General features: G+C 37.3%; 1 protein-coding gene across 2 annotated transcripts in view; it reads left to right on the forward strand.

The window, feature by feature from the left end:
- The window catches only part of ADAMTS6 (ADAM metallopeptidase with thrombospondin type 1 motif 6), a 153,890-nt gene that overhangs the window by 19,066 nt on the left and 114,546 nt on the right, over positions 1-20,278 (forward strand). For both annotated transcript variants that reach the window (XM_054186912.1, XM_054186911.1), the window contains 3 exons: positions 355-572; positions 1,103-1,186; positions 1,682-1,827. In XM_054186912.1, coding sequence (XP_054042887.1) covers positions 355-572; positions 1,103-1,186; positions 1,682-1,827 — 448 coding nt within the window. The remainder of the gene's footprint in view (positions 1-354; positions 573-1,102; positions 1,187-1,681; positions 1,828-20,278) is intronic.

Consider the following 20,278-nt stretch of genomic DNA (forward strand, 5'->3'; position numbering starts at 1 on the left):
CTGTTTTGTTCTTATCCTGAAAATCTGAAGTATCCTTGTGGTTAATTATAATTAACCTTTAGTATTAACAGAGATGTGCAGAATCGGATCTGTTAAGAGAAGATTGATGGTTTATTATCCTAAATTCAAGCTAAGGACAGTTGAGAATATTATAACTCAAAGATGTTTTTTTGTTATATAAGGTATTTTAAAATAAAAAAAATAATATTTAGATAATAAATTTAATTTTTCTTTGCCTTACGAAAGACTTCTTTTTAGAAGCTTGAAGTTGGTAATCTCAACATAAAATCAGCTGCATCTGAATGAGTTTTACTAGTGACCCCTCTAAAGTGTTTAATTATTTTTGGTTCCTAGAAGACCTCACAAGAAGCGGTAAACCTTGGTGGATGAGTGATGCATCTGCTTTTCCAGCTTCACTTCCAGTCAATGACACACTAAGTAGTCGTAGTCGACAGAAGAGATCAGTAAGCCTTGAACGGTTTGTGGAAACACTGGTAGTAGCAGACAAAATGATGGTGGGATACCATGGTCGCAAAGACATTGAACACTACATTTTGAGTGTAATGAATATTGTAAGTTTCATCCCTGTCTGTGTTCATATCAATATGTATGTACTGACATGATAAAGCAACTGTAAAGTATTTATTTATTGGCATGAATAATGCTTTAAAATATGTATCAGCTTGCAGGAATTAATAGTTGAAATATGTTGAATGTTAGCATCGTGGGAAAAATGCAGTAGTGTTTCTGTCAAGAAGTACACTGTGATCACTTTTAAATTGTTTGTCTTTAATTTTACATTAATATGATTACATTTAGATTATACCGTTCTATTCTCTTTAAGTCAACAGTCTAAATGCTCCTTTTGCTGGATCAATTATGAAACACGGTATAAACAGTTTTCATTGAAAAGTGGGACCTGAGAAGTTCGTTTTACTGAATGGTAATTTTTTGGTCCAAAAATAACTCTTACTCAGGTGATAATGATAATTAACATCATGAAATTACATTAAGCAAAAAAATAGGTTAGTTTTTAACCATTTAGGAAACAAGTAGTGTTTCTTGTCTGACTTTGTGCCTTTTCTTATTTTCTGGAGGTCAGGTTGCCAAACTTTATCGTGATTCCAGTCTAGGAAACGTTGTGAATATTATAGTGACACGTTTAATTGTCCTCACTGAAGATCAGGTAAGAGCTGTTGGTGCTAAGCTTTATATCCCTGAAATACAAGTTACATTATTGTGTAATATAGATTTCATTTAATTATTGCTTGAAATGGCTGCATCTGGGTACAAAATCTATCTTGTAATCTTTCACTACCTTAATCAAGATGAAACCAATCAAAGGAGTATTCCTCATGTATCATCTCAAAGATATCTGTTCTTTACTTCAGGTGATGACACCTTCGGGGATGTCAGTTTTATTTTTAGATCTATATTTTGACGTTCTGATTTTTTTTTTGTATTGACATAATCATTAATAAAGTTGGAGCAGAAAGAATGCCTGTTCAGTCATACACAGCTGAACTTGGGGTCAGATTTTACAGAGATAAAATTTGGCAAGAAGAGTTTATTCCTAGAAACCACTGCTTCTAATTATAGTCCCATTTTAGTCTTCAAAAGGCTTAACAACTGACCTTAGTAATTTGTTTGGAACATTTCTGGTATGCATGTTGTATTGCAGCCAAACTTGGAGATAAACCACCATGCAGACAAGTCCCTCGATAGCTTCTGTAAGTGGCAGAAATCCATTCTCTCCCACCAAAGTGATGGAAACACCATTCCAGAAAATGGGATTGCCCACCATGATAATGCGGTTCTTATTACTAGGTATGGTCATTATAAGTATTGTGTTTATTTTATTTTATTTCTGTAGCTTTCTTGTTCTTACCATATATATATATATGTAGAGGCTAGTTTTAAAGCAGTATAATTGGTAGGTTATCTTAAGAGGAGGAAAATTAATAGATGACTTGTCTTAAATATATCAGACTATTAAACTACGGATAAAGAATTTGGAAAAGTAAGATCTGCAAATGACTTGCTTCTGCTGTTATTTTCACTTCATAATTGCTAATGCAAAGCATTGCAGTAGAACAGATGGATCCTATTGAACATTTTTTACTTTTATAATTGAAAAGTATTCATAAGATTATGGAGACAAAAGAATATGGAAAATATTTTGTTAACCATATATGAAGTTTTTAAGAATTTCAAGCCAGAACCTTAACTACTGTAATAGTATTTCTGCTGAAAAACAGGTTCTTGCAGAGTCAGGCAATGTAAGAATCTGCTTTGTAGCCATTTTGATTTATTATGTTTAATTAAGATGAGAACTGACAGTTTTAATAGGTAGTTTCAAAGCCTGCCTATGTGCCCATTTGCTGCCTCTATTCCACTCTTACTGTGATAAATTCAACAGAGCTTGCACTGTAATCTTGTAATCCTGATAAACGTATTCCTGTTTGTCCTTTGCAGTTATGGATAGGCTTTACTAGGAGATCAGTTTCTCCCATGTTTAAGGACACTATTTATTCTTTTCTATTTTATTTAAGTAGCAGCAGGTGCATCAGCACTAATTTGGATTAGAATCTTTTTATTATAGTTTCTGCTTTCCAGGACAAATTCTGTACTGCTTTCTATGTGACCTATTTGTGGAATCATTGTGCTCACTGTAGAAAATTTTGAAATATTGATAAAAATGATGGTTCTTTTCTGGAATTTTGCATAAAAGGTGTAAAAGTGGCTGGCTTTTTTTTGGGATGGGTGGTTTTTGTTGGTTTTGTTTTGTATAAGGAACAACTACTTTTGAGAGGAAGGAAGAGCTAACGAATCTCGTGTGTGTATTTTTGCATTAATATTTCAAGTGTAATTGTTACATGTGGTCATTGTTATTAAACAGTAACAACTGGAATGATTAAATGCCAGAGTGATTTAGAGAGCTCTTATAGTCCAAGAAGTTTAAAAAATAATATTGAAATCTCCAATAAAAATAAATGGAATGAAATAAAAAATAAAATACAGTTATAGTCTAAGACCTTGATTTTTCACAAAGGCCTTCGTTTGTGCTCTGTTTTTTGCATACAAGTAGTTCCTTCACTATAGGGCTACTCACATGTGAAATAATACACATCTTTACAGTAGCACTACACATCAAACTTTTATTGGTGTAATTTAGGCAGTGAGTGAAAAAGTGTAATCTGTAGATGGTAAAGCCGTGTCAGTTGAATCCCCCCAATATGTATGTATAAGCTGCGTTGGCAACACTATATTTTTACTGTTGTGGCTGTGTAACTTGACATTTTGGTGTTATTCTGGCACTGCAAAGAACAGTTGTTTCATTTTCTTTCACTGTTGTGCTCTAATACGTTTTATTACTGCATATTCTGTACTGGCTTCCCTGTTCTCGTAGGATGTTCCCAGCATAGTTACGAACAGTTCTGTGTTCCAGACAAAGGCTTAAGTCAGTGCTAACTTGCAGGCCTTTAACTGCAAAAGGAGCAATTTTTCAGAGAACATGAATAATACTCGTTGAAAATTAAGTTTCTCCAGCAAGTAGTAATAAATACTAAGGATTTTTTTTATTCTTCATTATGGGTGTTTAGTAACTGTAGGATTATGCTGCAGAGCTTCTTTAGTACTTGTATGTGCTATATTTCAAAAAGGACAGAAGAGTTATAAAAATAACTTCCAAGTTTACTTCTAAGAAGTTTACATGTCTAAGTATATACCTATATTTTAAGTCAACAAAGTGCCTCAGTGTAGCGTCTGCAGGCTAGTAATACTTACCTCTGTAAAGCATTGCTGAACTTTTAAGTTCAGTTATATATGCTTTCATGATAGAATGCTTGTATTCATTTATATATAGTAGTTTCTAAAAATAATCCCAAAGGCTACTAATCAATTTGAATGGATCAGTCAGGCGTTTACAGGAACTGCTAGCTATCCTGGCCTTTACTAACGAAATGTATCAGCATATGTGAAGAATGCTTTTTTATTTTTTTAGGTTGGAATGAGTAAAGATAAATTTATATTAACACAAACATGTAAATCCATTAAGTAATTCTAAATGAATTACTGAAATGGTAACATGCTTGTTTTCCTTCTGTTACCTGTCTCTCACCTGATGAACCACAGTTAATGCATTATATGTGAAAGAGAATGGTATAGCTACAGTACTTTAAACTCCTAACGTCTTGCGGAGGTCTTTGATAACCTTTTCTATCTGAAGGAATTTGAACCTATGCTACCAAATATTAAGTTATTTTTTAGCCAATGTAATAGTGTTTTGAAAGCAGTTTCCTGCATCTCTCCCACTGATGCTGCTCTGCTTTGTGTGGGGTAATTACATTTTCATTGAATTTGACACTGGAACCACTTTTGGTCATTGTGTGTATTATTACTATTTTATGGAAAGTAGGGAAGCTTCAGTTCAACATTGTGAATAGTTTTGTGCTGATAAAAATCAGATTTTTCAATCAGTATGTTTGAAAATATTACCTAGCCCTCACTGAGTATTTAAGTTTGCAACTACAACAATCTTTATGTGAAAAGTGGGACAAAGTTGTTAAGAAAGGAGTCATTATCTTCATCGATGCAAACGAAGACAGCACCTCAGCCTTTCTTAGCAACAGATGGCTTTCCTCCTGATACTTTCAAAGATGGCGTGCTCTGATCTGGGAAAAAAAACCCCAGTATTAAGGGTGCTGATTCCCTGGGGTGTCTGCTTGACCAATGTAGACAGACTTTTGTACTCTAAACTAGCTGCATGCTAAAACCAGGTAGCCTCACTGGCATGGAGGTATGCGAAGCTAATCTAGTATGTCCCATGGAGACATTACCATGCCCCCAGTCTTTGGACAAGAGCCTGCCTGTGTTCAGTGTGTCTGGTGTGTGGGCTTCTCTGTTGCGGTCCTGCAGGCACCCTGCGGTCTGCAGAGTCCTTATTTTACCAAGTGGATAGGGAATTGCAGAAAGCTTCTTAACTGATAGTAAAAAATAAGGCAGGTAAGAGACTGGTCCCACTAAGAGCCTGATTCCCACTCAGGAAAGCAAAATGGCGGTAATGGAAATAGGGTATTACTTGCACAAATATGGTAACAAAAATAATGTGCATTCCTAACTTGCTATGGTGAGTATTGGGACGGGTTTAGCTCCTTTAATGCTGCCAGACTTTATGCTGTAGGCATAAAAATGATAATTGGCAGGCCAGTGCTGCCAGTTTTTCCAAGGGTGCAGAAGGTACATGTATATGGCAGCAATCCTGAACTCCTGTAAATCCTGTGGTTCATAACCTAAAGAATTGCAATGTTTCTGGCGTTGCTGTGGATTCTTGAGGTGGGCAAAAGTTTCTTGTTTCATTTTGCATACCTGTGTAGAGCTGACCACAATCATGCCTTTCAATTATTTTTTTTTTTTTTTTTTTTTTTGGTAACATTAAGGTGTTTTAGGGAGCTGGTGATGATTTGGTAGTTGCATCGTCCCGATAGCAGTCCTAAAAAGAAATGTATTTTATGGACATATTTCCCCTTTTGCATGTCAGTTTCTTATAGGTTAGTAATATTTTTTTATTCTGTAACAACAAGTAACATTTCTCCATCAGGTTCTGTACTAGTTAAGGCATTTGGTAGTAGGGTAGGGCCAGCCAGGACTCTGCACATTCCTTTCCTCCTGCAGGTCCAAGATTGTTATGCTTTTTTTCTGAGGCACTTTTCCACTTTTTTCTCGGCTTCTTAACTTGTTGCAAAGATTTCTTTTCTATACAAGGCACTCTCACGTTGCTCTGTCAGGACAATTTCCTAGCCTTGTCCAATACATCTAGACATCCAAAGTGTTTCTGTTCCCATGAAGCCCCATCTCCAATCCTCATCCTGCAGTTTCTTCCTCTGTTAATGAGAAAGGCTCCAATTTCAGGATGTAATTCTGATGCCAGTTGTATGTATTTTCTTCTTACTTCCTTGACTCTTGGTCCATTAAGCAGTTTTCACCCTTGTTTGTTATGCAGCCTTTCAGCTTGTTCCTTGCAGTGAGTTTAAGCCCCTGATAGGAGGCTGTTTTTCCTTAGTTGATTTTTGTGCAAAAATTGTAAGACTGTCCATTGACTTAGTGTCCTGGAGACCACTTGTATAAGATTACTCCTCTGAGAGAGAGGGTTGAAAGGCTGAGATGTGCATGTTGCCCTTAATGGTTGTCTCTGCAGATACTTAAAATGCGAGGAGCCCACTTTCCCAATAACACTAAATTCCTCATGCCTCTCTGTTTTCAGAGAATTAAAGGGGTGTAAGTGAAAGATCTACCTGCATATTCAAAATTACCTATATGGAAAACACCCCAAACAAACTTGAAATGTACTAGGACTCTGCTACAGCAGATTGAGGAAAGTAAGGTATTTGATGTTGTTTGCACAGTGCTTTGCATAATAGGAATATTTGTACCAGGGTTTCTATACATTACATGTTCCTTACGCTCCCTTTTAGAGACCTGCTACTGACCACTGACAGAGTTAGTATGTTGCTAGATATTGCATCAGTACCACAGATGTTATATTCTTACTCTTGTGTCAAAAATGTTGTGCCTCGCTATCCTAAGGCATATTCTTCGGAGTGACTACCTTAAGATTGACAGAGGAGAGGTGGCTGAGAGACACAGCGTTAACAACTGTGAGCCATAACAGCAATACAGGGTCTCTGTGTGTAGATGATTTGCTTTAGATACGAACGGGTCTAGCGCCGTGTTCCAAGATTGCATGCGAGCCCTGCATGTTCAGTGAGAGGAAAAACCTATACAAAGGTTTCATTGGAGAACTCTCCCTCATTGATTTTCTGTATGTCTTTTTGTCAGCTGAGGGGCTGTTGCCTGTGAAATGATGGTAGAAGATCAAATTAGATAACGAAGGTAATAAAGAAAAAGGTGAAACACTTGGGAATTAATGAAATCAGTTGGCATATTACATAGTTTCCCTTTATGTGACAGTTATACGCTTGCTGGGTGGGGTTTTTTGTTCCCCGACTTCACGTTAACAGAATAAGGCCTGAAATGTTCATGTTCGCACTCTTGGCTGTGAATTTTTGGGTTTTGGGGTGAGTAGGTTAGTGTAAATTGTATCTTTAAATTTTATTCCTGGATTTTGTAGGTGAAAGGAATCAAAAAGACTCTGTGGGATTTGAGGGAACTCACATGGAACAATAAAGTAGCTAGAATGTGAATCTGAAAATCTGCTTATTGCATGGCAAATGTCAACCAGCAGGTGATTTGCAGCTAATTAACAAGCACACTGTGTGAGTGGAATGTTTTCTAATCAATAAAAAGGCTGTTATTTTTAATTTCTGATGGCATTAGTTGACTCTTAGTTTACAGTTGGTTAGTCAGAAGATGTGTATTCTGATTTAGTTTACAAAATTTGATTCTATGAGGGTGGAAGGGTGGAAGAGGTATAAGGTATACCCAGAGTTTGCCTAATCCTTTCCAGATGGACAAAATGTGTTCAAAATGTGTTTGTTTTTTTTTTTAATACCAAATCCAGAAGAGTGACCAGTGTCGTGGAGTAAAGCTCAGACTTGCATGCTCTTACTGTAGAGTTTCAGTCTGAAAGCTGTTGTCCTTTAATTTTTTTTTTTTGGTAGATTGATTGAAATACTTGATAGTGAGTAAAAAGACAATTAACATTCTCCTATCTCAATTGAAGACAAAAATTTTGAGTGTAATCCCATGAACATTTCTTTAAATGTGCACACTGAGTGGAACTGGTTACACACCAAATGACTTCCTGAACTGGAAAACCTGAGATTATATACCAGTACACAGCGTGGGCAGTGCAACTCCTTACTGCCCCCAGGTAAAATCCTTCTCTAAATGAGGCATAATTTCATAAGTAAAAATGAGTTGGGGTAAATCCATAAAATATCAGACTACATTTGCTGTTGATAGTAATAGTGTGTTAATGCCTGCTGTAGTTTACAAGTAAAACTTTTCCTTTTACACACTAGATTAACCACAGAAGAAAAAAAATCAATGAAAAATACTTTTGTATGCTGTATTCTCTGCCCCCCCCCCTTTTTTTTTTCTACAGGCATTTACCTTCTGAGTTGCACAAAGGGTCATAAAAATACTCAAATGATAGTTTTTCCAGGAAATGTTTGGTGGTAATAGTTTGGGATATCTGTTAAAACACTCAGTTACTGCTTGGCCAGATATCTGAGGAAGGGCTTTCAAGCAGTTTGAAATGTCATATTTTTCCTTCTTTTTTATAAAGAACATAGTCTTGTTTAAAACCCTCTCATTTTAATTTTTTCTTAGTCATCTGAGTAGAATCCTAGCATTCTTTTTTTTTTTCTTTTCTTTTTTTATCTCCCTCTCTTGCTTAAGTACAGTATCAGGGCTGTTATTATTTTCACAAGTTACAATGACTGGCAGAATAATATATATGCAAGTGGGTAGCTGTACTCCTCATTCTTAACAATCCAGAGAAACATATTAGGCCAATTTCTGCCCTGGATTTTCACCAATTTTGGGTTTTGTTTGCAATCTGTGGCAAAAATTCTGTCTCTCGCCACACATGACTATATACTACATTCTCATGTTTTCTTCACATTTTAAACATTGGTCTGGACTATTTAGCTCAACTTTATAGCTACATTTTATTAGATTGCTTATGTATAAGAATACACTAAAAACATGTGCTTTTAATTAGGATACAGGTTGTAAATGAATTCTTTTAGTGGGAACATCATATCCATTTAATTTTAGTATTCAGTATTCTTCAGTTTCTGCTAGTTTATACCAATCTGTCCTAACGAAGGGCACGATTATTTGTGCTTTGAGGTCAATGGCAGCATGCCCGTTATTTCAGTAGGATCTGGATAAGATTTCGATTTGAGGTCCTGGCTTGTTCATTTTAATTATGCAAATAGTCGTGTAAAACCTAAAGTGGGCACTATTTGTTCCATGCTACTTAATAACTTTTTGAAATACTTTGAGGATTTAGAATGTGGATTAATGAAGTTAGGTGCATGAATGTCTTAACCTTTTTTAAATTAGGGATGGTATTTTCTCTGGCATTGTACCCATTTCTGTATTAAATTCACTGCTTTTATAAACACCCATTATGCATAGAGATAGATCACTTCCGAACTAATTTGTAAGTATATTCAGTGTGTTAAAGGTACTTTCCAAAGTGATTAACACAGTGATTATATTTTTTTTTGCTTGCTTTCTTTATTAGTGAATTTACAGAAAAAAAGCATCACTTGAAAATAAATGTCTGTAAATTTTCCAGTAAAAAAGCAGATGTGAATAGGCAGGAGCAGAGGATATTACAGAATTGTCCCAAGTAAAGAAATATACTGTAGTTTATGTCTGCAGTTGTAGCTGTTTGTTTTCACCTTCATAATGTAGGATGAAATGTAGGTTCAAAGGCTATTAAAATTTTGGCAGAACTGGATGATGGACGTAAAGTAAAAATTAAAAAGTTTAAATTCCATTCTTGAATATTTTGTAATGGGCATGCTGGCCTGACCACATGTGCTCGGTCAGTTGGTACTAAAGTTGATTCTGAACTCAGATCTGCTAAACAATAGATAAAATTTTGCTTTGAACTCCCATGAAATCAAACTCGTTTGTTTTCAACTCAAATCAAAACATTTTCATGAATAAAAAATTTGATTAAGAAAATAAGAAATCATATTTGTTTACATGTGGTATAGTCAGAATTAAATTACCACCAGTGTTGCATTCTCAGTTATTTTCTTAATTTTTCTAAAGATATATGTTTCACAGACTTGAAGTAAACACTGGAAAATATGGTTGCTGAAATACAAGCAGTGAGATAACATAGACCTAACTGAAATTCTGGTTAAACAGAATTTTGCAACAACATGTGAAGGAATGATGGTCTGGCCAACTGTAAAGAATGAGATATGAAATTGTAAACGTGTTTAATGACTAGTGAGTCTTGTGTAGGTTTGCCCTTCCATGCACTGTATTCCAGTTCTTCCTACCACTGTTTGTTTTCTGTTCCCTTCTGTTGCTGACACATTGACCTGTTATTAGCCAGTGAAACTGTAGCATTTGGGAGTACTCCAAATGGGAATATAGCAAATGTAACAATTTCTGCTTTTTTATGCTTTATCTTTTATTTATTTCTAGACTTGAAACTCTTCCTACTTCTGATGATTTGGCCTTTACTAGCTGTGTTTCTACTGGCTAAGCTAATAAAGGCCAGCTAATAAAGTTACAACATCATCAACAACTGAATAAAAAAAATCTCTTTTAATGCTGCATAATCAAATAACTTTCTTAGGTCAACAGTCATTAATCGTCCACACATGCACTTATGCAAAATTCTAGGCACTCCTAGTTTAAACTCTTAATATACATACTACTATTTTTAGTATTTCCAAGCTATATTGAAGTAATCAATGAACGCTACAGATATAGTCAAAAGTTGTGTGTGCATGGCCAGGGCCTGCCACCATGGATAAATGTGGTAGTGGTCAAGCTAATAAATTCAATCAAGAATTTAATCTTTTTTTCCAAATTATGTGCAGTTGTCTTAGTTTGAATAGTGACTGATCACTTTTTTAACTCTTAGAGTTAAATAATATTTAACTCTATTAAAGAGTATTAAATAAGGAACATTTAACAGGTAGTACTCTTATTCAAGCAATTTTCTGCGGTTTAGTAAGTCAAAATGTTAGTTTGCTAATAGTGATAGGTATTCTAATATTTGGTGCTTTGGCAGAGTGTTACGTGTAGATCCTTTGTACTGAATATTTCATGTGCTTTTCCTCGCTTGCATTTTGTAACTACTGTGTAGCAAGAGAGAAGTGGCTTTCAATCATAAATGCTGTTGAACTAGACTTGAGCAATGGTCAAGATCGGTTTCAACTATCACAAATAGGAAAATACTTTTATGCTCAAGAAGGGTTTTTTTAATAGTTAGGTTTTGCATATTATGTATAAACATGAAGTTTTATTGAGTACAACAAACTGTAAAACGAGTAGGGATTTGTATGCTTTATTTTAACACATATTATCATATATAATTAGGATGGTAAAGTCCAGCAATATGGTAATCAACAACAGAAAATGATTAGGCCTAGTGAGAGGAGCCATTGGGTGATGTCAACTCAGACTGACATGTATGTTGTTGCTGACAATCTGGCTTGCAAAATTGTACCAGCAGTCAGTAACTTTCGAGCACACATTACATGCACAATAGTGAGTTCTCTCGATATCATTTTATGTCAGAATTGTTTCTGTTTTTCTCTAATCATGTATTTACTTCCACTATTCAAAGTCCATGGTTATTTTGTGTGGGGTTTAAGTACCTGATTTGTACCTTCGGAATGACTTCTCAAGTATGCTGTACTTACTTTTGTATATGAAGCAAGTAATTTCCACAGAACTCTCTTTTTGTCACCTTTACATCTGTCTTTTCTCATGTATTTTTGCCATACATGGTGAAAGCATTCTTTCATTTTGACCAGAAGTCCTTCTGTACCTTCTTCTCCATTTCTTCTCTAGTTCTTCTTATTTTGGACTAGATGATGTTGAAATCTGCGCTGTTCTCAATGGTTTATAGAAGATTTCAGTTGAAACAATTTATTTGGGCCAGCACTGAATATACCAAGTGTTTTTAGGTGAAAGTATGTAGTGGTGAACTTGCATTCTTTCAGAGAGAGGGGAGGTATTCCTTTTCAGTAAGTATTTGCCTGCCTGAAGATTAAGATTTCCTTTAATACTCTTTATACCACAGCATGGAATGTTTTTTTGGTGGTAGCACAGTGCAGTGAAATAAACTGCATTCTAATGGCAGTAAAGTCACTATTTGTTATAGGTAGCACTTTTATTTAAATACACTAGATATGCTTCTTTATGTGGAGAAATTACAATTATTCTGATGATTAGAAAAATCCAAAACATAATGTAAAAGCATTGAGCTGTTAGGTGTCAGACACATTATACAGTGGAGCTTCTTTGCCTGTAAAAGAGTTTCATCTTCCTCAGCCTCATCCAGAAGACCTTTCTGCCATCAGAATAATTTATAATTTTATCTTCCTTTGCTTATGACCTCAATACATTTAACTACTTTTTAAGTGGTTCTGTTTAGTGAGTTATCAGGGAGAGTATTTACTATGGCTGCAGTCCTGTATTTTGATCTGTAAGTCAAACTCATCATGCTTATGCCAAGTGCCTTAAATATTAACTTGGCTCTGCAGAATTGTATATATAAAAAATGCCAACCCTGCACAAGTATATTATATTGAAGTATTTAGGCCATATAAAAGGCAGATTACTTTCTTATTCTTGCTTACAGGTGATGGCAGGGAGGGGAAGGAACAGAAGAACATTGTGTTCTTGCATGCATGGGGAACAACACCCAAACTCTCTTTTTCTTTCCACACTTTAAAGCAAACAAGCAAAACGCTCAGACTGAAATACTAGAGTGTCACTCTCTAAAACTCTAGTACTTGGGACTTCTTTACAATGTCACAGTGTTATTTTTAAAAGGCATTTCTTCCAACTTTGCTTGCCTTTATTTCCTGCCATGCTGATGTTGTGACTTTAGTTCAAGTAATATGACTTTTGTAGAACTAAGAAGGAAAATAAGAATATAAATGCTATTTTGCTTAAGCCTGCAAAATTATTTTTACTTACTTCGGGGATCTAACTTCAACCTATGCCTTCTGGTAAAGGTCACTGTTACTGATCTATGATGTGCACCATAAGCTTTTCCATTATCCTTGAGTTTCAGGTGCATCCGCTGCTCCCCTGCTGCATGTTAGAGAGATTCTTCTTCCACACAGATCTTGAATCACTTGTTTCCCAAGTGTCTGGTGCAGCTGTATGGAAGTATTTTCTGTGAGGTGGTCTGGAGGTGGTCCCCAGTTTTGTGTGACTGGTGGTACAGATGTGTTCTAGTGTCCTATTTCTAAAATCACCTCATCTGTAGAAATAGAATGCTCTATTGTTAAACAGTTATTTGGAATCACAGACCCATAGCAGTGTAAAATAGATATGTACTTTAGAAATATGTTTATTTTTTAAAAGTTCTAAGACAATAGATATATAAGAAGTAGTGTTTGAATTAATTCCAAAGATATCTCTTACTTCACATATATATCATGTTAACAAAGCTGAAGGGTTCTTCAAGGCACTTTGGCTGAGAGTTTAGTTTCTGTGCTACTCTGTAGTCTTGCGCTTGGCAATGAGCACTCATGCTCCACTGTTAAGGAGTTTTCTCATTCATACCACAGAATCATAGAATGGTTTGGGTTGGAAAGGAATTTAAAATCATCTAGTTCCAACCCCCCTGCCATAGGGGTTCCACTAGATCAGGTTACCCAAAGCCCCATCCAACCTGACCTTGAACACTTCAGGGAAGTGTTCCGGTGTGGAACACTTCCACAACTTCTCTGGGCAACCTATTCCAACCTCACTCCCCTGACAGTAAAGAATTTCTTCCTAATATCTAATCTAAATCTACCCTCTTTCAGTTTGAAACTGTCACCCCGTGTCCTATCATTACACTCCCTGATAAAGAGTTCCTTCCCATCTTTGTGCAGGCCCCCGTTAGGTACTGGAAGGTTGCTATAAGGTCTCCCCGGAGCCTTCTCTTCTCCAGGCTGAACAACCCCAACTCTCTCAGCTGGTCTTTATAGCATAGGTGCTCCAGCCTTCTGATCATCTTCATAGCCCTCCTCTGAACTTGCTTAAAATTCAGAATTCTTTGCATCCCCATAGGGTATTTCATTAAGGAATTTCAGTTGCTAGACCATTGTCTTTACCTTTGGAAATGCTGGCGTCCTTTGTCTGGACGCAGTTAGAAAGTGGGCAGTCTGTAAAGTCTGTTCAGAGGCTCAGAGGGAAAACATTTTCATAGTTAGTAAGACAATGTACAGTCCTTGTTGTGTGAACCTCCATCATATAAGTACATGAATTTTGTATTTTGTACACAGTTGTAAATGTATTTGATGCTTGGCAAGCATATGATGGAATTTATCAGTGTGTGTTTTCAGAGACAAGACACTTTAATAATAGGTTTGAGATGAGCTATTTCCCCAATGTCTTTTAGCATTACTGTTTCAGTGTGTGTTTTCTTCTAGGTCACAACAAAATACTTAACGTCTGGAATTAGTGTTTCCACTGTATCAAATACTGTGATTTTTTTAGATAAAGTACTTTGTAAGATGCTAGGTTAAAAACTGTATATAAATAAAGGAAAAGAGCAAAATGAAAAAAAAAATTGCATCTGATACCACAATATTAATGCTACTTGAGTCTGTGAAGTGGCAGTTAGTGTAATATTTGGAAGGGAGGTAATTATAAAGACATAACAGAGCAAAGACCATGACTGTCTCATACATTGAAGGCTGTTGCAACTCTGAAAAATCAGGAGGAAAATGGAATTAAAACCTTGACTTTAGTAGAAATGCTTGCATAAATTATGGTTTACAGAATCAGATGCTGTATTTGTGGGTGTTTCTTTCTCGGCTGTTAAGCATGTAAGCTTGAACTATGTGGAGAAGAGAATGCTTCTTCCTAAATCACTCATCTGGGATATGTTCACTTCTGGTTTTCTGTTGAATATTATACTAATACAGGATTTTAAAATATGCAAGTTTCTTGCAGTTCTCTTTCTTTGGGCCAAAGCTGTTCTAGTTTCATACTGATTTTTATGCCGTGAATGTAGAAAGCTGCAAGTCATATGGATCCAAGTCTTTTTTCATGGCGAGGAAAAGGATTTTAGATTAGAAGAGGGAGAATAATTTCTTTTTTTTTAGCTTGCATTTCTCTGTCCAGAAAACTGGATTATTTGGAGTTGCATAGCATATTTTTAAGCGGCTGAAGGAAATGTGTGTAGTGTAAAAAGATTGTGACGCTTCTGTGAAACTTTCAAGCATAATCTGCCCTTTTCTAATTTAATTATTATCAAATAGGAGTGCTTGATCTGCTATGATCAGCTCACAGTAAGACAACTTGAAAGTGACAGGCCTAGCTAATTATTCTTGCCTCTGCATGTTTACATAACACGTAGGTACTTTAAGCACTCCAGTTCTAGACTTTTTACCTCCGGTATATCTGTATTGTATGTCTAAGACCTCCCCATTCATAAACAGCAAGCTGTTTATTTCTCCTTTCTCCTCAGTTGCGCTTGGTTGAGATAGACCATTTTTCTCTTGCACTAGGCCTCCCTTCTTCTAGGCTGCTAACTGTTTTGTTACAACCTCTGTCACCTAATCGGTGTAAAGAGTTTCACTTGCATGTGACATGAAAATGTGCATTTGGACAGTGTGTCTTGAAGAACTTAATCTGTTGGTAAGTAACTTCATTTATGGAATCCACCAAAATCTCTTATTTTTTTTTTTTGGCTGTCATTTTGTCCTTGAGGCCACTGGGCACCACTGAAAGGAGTCTGGCCCCATCATCTTGACACCCACCCTTTAGATATTGATAAGCATTGATGAGATCCCCTCTCAGACTTTTCTCCAGGCTAAACAGACCCAGGTCTCTCAGCCTTTCCTCATAAGAGAGGTGCTTCAGTGCCCTGATCATCTTTGTAGCCCTCCGCTGGACTTTATGGCTGAATTTATGACTGGGTTTCTACCCCACTGTGTATTTTTTTCCCCCTGTATTGCTTGTTCACTGATGAGTATTGTGTGGAAATAAAGGTTTGGTTTTTGTGTGGTATAGCAGCTTGGAGCATTTAGTGACAAAATCACATTTTCTGTATGTACTCCTAAATGTTTCAGAATAGTGGCCATAGTATTAGTTCACTCATTATAAATATTGCCTTTACAAACATAATGGAGGAAGAGAGACTTTTTCAGAGCTTGTTTGGAAGGATGATTTTCAGTTTTAATTAATCTCTTTACTGAAATAGCCTTTGTGCATTAATGAGTATTTTTTAAAGAGTATGTAATTTCTGAGAGTAAATTTAAAACAAAATTTAAGGATATACCCATGCCTTTCAAAGTGATATTGACAACACAGGTTATGCTCCATTTCTAATAATTTTCACTGACTAGATTTCAGCTGTGTATTGTACATTGTGCAAATGATTAAAGGGCACAGCAGGAATTGTTTTGAAAACATCCAGAACTAATCACTTGTGTTGCACAATTTAAGCTAAGGGATTTGGAAACATAGATAAGTAGTGTCCTTCTATATTTGTCAACGAGCGAGACACAGAACACATACTTTTTGAGCACTGTACATATTTCTAGAAGTAGTTGATTTTTCTGCAAGGGTATGCTTTCATGTGTTGCAGGTTGACTATCAACAAGTTTGTTAACTCAAAGATCAAATAAATTAAGAGTATCTTCTGTAACTGATTCTTCATGTTTTTCTTTTAATATTTTGTCCTCTAACATGGTTAAACCCATATTCCATAATCTTTTAAAAAGAAAAAAAAATAAAAATAAAGGCCTACTTTTCCAGATGTGACTTGATATGTAATTTTGAGCATCTTAATGTTTCTGTGTCTAACTATGATGGATTTTAAAGAGGCAGAATATTCAGAAAGTGACATATTCCCTTTGGATGCTAAAACTTTTATATTGCTTAGAAATAAAGGCATCAGAAGCCTTTGAGAAATATTTTAGGTGTAAGTATTAATTTGGCTAAAACAGAAGCTTACTTGTATAGAAACACAGAATTACTATAATAATTTGCAGTAACATTTAAAAATAAAAAGCTTTAGATTTTCAATAGGAGGTAGAAGACCTTAAATATCACTTAAAACTTCCTTTTCTGTTTCATGACAAATATGTGATTTGTTGGTTTTATTATAATTATTGACTCAGTAGATGGCACTCTTCCCTCTGAGTCACCAAGGTGCCTAAGTCGTCTTTATTTAAGGTTTCCTTTTTTAAATACAGTATGATCCTGACTGTTCATGCAGAAGAATATCAGAATATCATACTCACTCATGCTCCAGCCCTCTGATGATCTTTGTGGCCCTTCTTTCAACATGCTCAAACAAGTCCATGCCCTTCTTATGTTGGGGGCCACAGAGCTGGACGCAGTGTTCCACGTGGGGCCTCATGAGAGCAGAGTAGAGGGGCAGAATCACCTCCCTGGACATGCTGGCCATGCTTCTTTTGATGCAGACCAGGATATGGTTGGCTTTCTGGGCTGTGAGCACATATTGCTATGTTGACCTTCTCATTAACCAGCACCCCCAAGTCCTTCTCCTCAGGGCTGCTCTCAGTCCATTCTCTACCCAGCCTGTATTTGTGCTTGGGATTGCTCTGACCCAGGTGCAGGACCTTGGACTTGGCCTTGTTGAACTTCATGAGGTTCACATGGGCCCACCTCTCAAGCCTGTCCAGGTCCCTCTGGATGGCATCCCTTCCCTCCAGCATGTCAACCGCGCCACACAGCTTGATGCCGTCTGCAGACTTGCTGACAGTTCACTCTATCCCTCGGTCCATGTTTCCAACAAAGATGTTAAACAGCACTGGTCTCAATACCGAACCCTGAGGAACATCACTTTTTGCTGGTCTCTACTTGAACATCGAGCAGTTCACCTCAACTCTTGAGTGCGACCATCCAGCCAATTCCTTGTCGACCAAGTGGCCCATCTGTCGTGTTGATGTCTCTCCAATTTAGAGGCAGTGATGTTGTGTGGTATCAAATGCTTTACACAAGTCCAGGTGGATGATCTCAGTTGCTCTTCCCTTATCCACCAACACTGTAATAGTCATAGAAGGCCACCAAATTTGTCAGGCACAATTTGCCCTTAGTGAAGCCATGTTGGCTGTCACCAATCACCTCATTTTCCATGTGCCTTACCATAGTTTCCTGGAGGATCTGCTCCATGAACTTGCTAAGCACAGAGGGGAGACTGACTGGCCTGTAGTTGCCTCAGGTCTTGCTTTTTTCCGTTTTTGAAAATGGGGGCTATGTTTCCGCTTTTCCAGTCAGTGGTAACTTCACTGGACTGCCATGACTTTTTAAATATGATGGATAGTGGCGTAGCGACTTCATCTGTCAATTCTCTCAGGACCCACAGATGCATCTCATTAGGTTCCTTGGACTTGTGTACCTTCTGGTTCCTCAGCTGGTCTTGAACTTGATCATCTCCTACAGTGGGCTGTTCTTTCTTCTCCCAGTGCCTGCCTTTGCCTTCTGCAACTTGGGCAGTGTGACTAGAGCAGTTGCTGGTGAAGACTGAGGCAAAAAAGTCATTGAGTACTTCAGCCTTGTCCATGTTCTGGGTGACCAGGTCTCCCGTTTCCTTCTGGAGAGGGCCCACATTTTCCCTGGTCTTCCTTTTGTCACTAACATGCGTATATAAGCTTTTCGTGTTGCTCTTGATGTCCCTGGCCAGATTTATTTCTATCAGGGCTTTAGCTTTGCTAACCTGATTCCTGGCTGCTTGGATGATTTCTCTGTATTCCTCGCAGGCTACGTGTCCTTCCTTCCATCCTCTGTTGGCTTCTTTTTTTCTGTTAGAGATTGTCCAGGAGCTCCTTGTTCATTCACGCAGGCCTTCTGGTGTTTTTGTTTGACTTCCTCTTTGTTGGGATTCATCGCTCCTGAGCTCAAAGGAGGTGATCCTTGAATATTAACCAGCTTTGTTGGGACCCTCTTTCCTCCAGGGCTTTCTCCCATGGTACTTTGCCAAGGAGGTCCCTCAAGACAAGGCAAGGTCTGCTCTGGTGGAGTCCAGGGTAGGGAGCTTGCTGTGCACCCTCCTCACTGCCCTAAGGATCTTGAACTCCACCATCTCATGGTCACTGCAGCCAAGGCTGCTCTTGAGCGTGACATTCCCCACCAGCCCCTCCTTGTTGGTGAGAACAAGGTCCAGCATAGCACCTGTCCTCGTTAGCTCCTCAATCACACGGAGAAGGAAGTTGTCATTGACATATCCCAGGAACCTCCTGGATTGCTTATGCCCTGCTGTGTTGTCCCTCCAACAATATCGGGGTGGTTGAAATCCCTCATGAGGACCAGGGCTTGCAAACGTGAGGCAGCTCCTATCTGTCTACAGAGGGCCTCATCCACTTAGTCTTGCTGGTTGTGTGACCTATAGCAGACCCCACTGTAACATCACCTGTCCCTGCCCTCCCTTTAATCCTGACCCGTAAACTCTTGGTTGGCTCCTCATCCATCTCCAGGCAGAGCTCCATGCACTCCAGCTGGTCATTGATATGGAGCGTGATAGCCTCTATGCTCTTTACATGTATGTTCTCTTTTACATGTATGTTGTTGAAATGAGTTTGAGAATTAAATTTTACTACCGGTATGCCTATGTCATATAGAGTTACAATCTTACAATTTTGACTGTCAGTACCTTTGTCAATGCCATGCTGTGGGTGTCTGTGTCCTCTGAACCCACGTCAGCAAGGGAAATTGGGCTTCACCATCTCTGTCATCATTACTGCTTATGCCAGAGATACCAAACTTGTATATGATCCACAGATTTGTACACAGTGTACTTTTTCTTTTAGCCTTTTATGTGGCAGGTTAGGGTAGTCCTGTTTTTTTCTGGTTTTGTGCAGCCTGTCATTGAAAATAGTATCCTCACCATCTTCATAACTTTTCTCTGTTTTCCACAGTAAAAAGAAATAGTTACAGATGGAAATAAGAACCAGGTTTTGAAATGTGCCCTTCTTGTAATGCAGCTCTTCCCATTTTATGATATGGATTTGCAATGGCATTATCAGACACATCCTAAGTATTTAATTTTTTCTGGGGAAGCCAGAAAAAATAGGGATGTTCACCTTAAGCTTTTTATAGTATTCAATGTGAGCTTCCTCAAAGCAGAAAAGACTGCTAGCTTATACTGATCAGGCATCTTCTGCTATTCTTCCTGTATTTTGTTTTAGTCTTTAAGAGTAAAAGGGAGTTTTTGCTTTTCCTTGGGATCTGGTAAAGTGAAAAGATAAAACCTCTTCAGCCTTCCAAACAGAATGGAATTTACAACTGAGATGTGTTCCTCTGATGTGTGACACTTTGCTGTTTTAACGCTCTTTTAATGCACTACCAGTCACAACTGTTGTTCTTCAAATTGGATGGTAGAAGACCTACCCTTCTCTAGATTTTTAGATTCTGTTTCTAAATTTTTATATATAGAGATTTCTTTTTCTTTAGAAAAAAATTGTTTGTTTTCTTCCTGTTTCCTAAACAACTTACGGAGTCTTTGTGTGACTTGAAATAAATAGTAGTTAATTACTTGCTCTTTTGCCCAAGCCTTACTGGTCCAACACATTATCCTGAAAATCCCCCCATAGCTTAAGCCCATAGTAATTTTGAGTGGATACCTACATGTTTA

This window comes from Rissa tridactyla, chromosome Z, assembly GCF_028500815.1.
Source record: "Rissa tridactyla isolate bRisTri1 chromosome Z, bRisTri1.patW.cur.20221130, whole genome shotgun sequence".
Classification (NCBI taxonomy): Eukaryota; Metazoa; Chordata; class Aves; order Charadriiformes; family Laridae; genus Rissa; species Rissa tridactyla.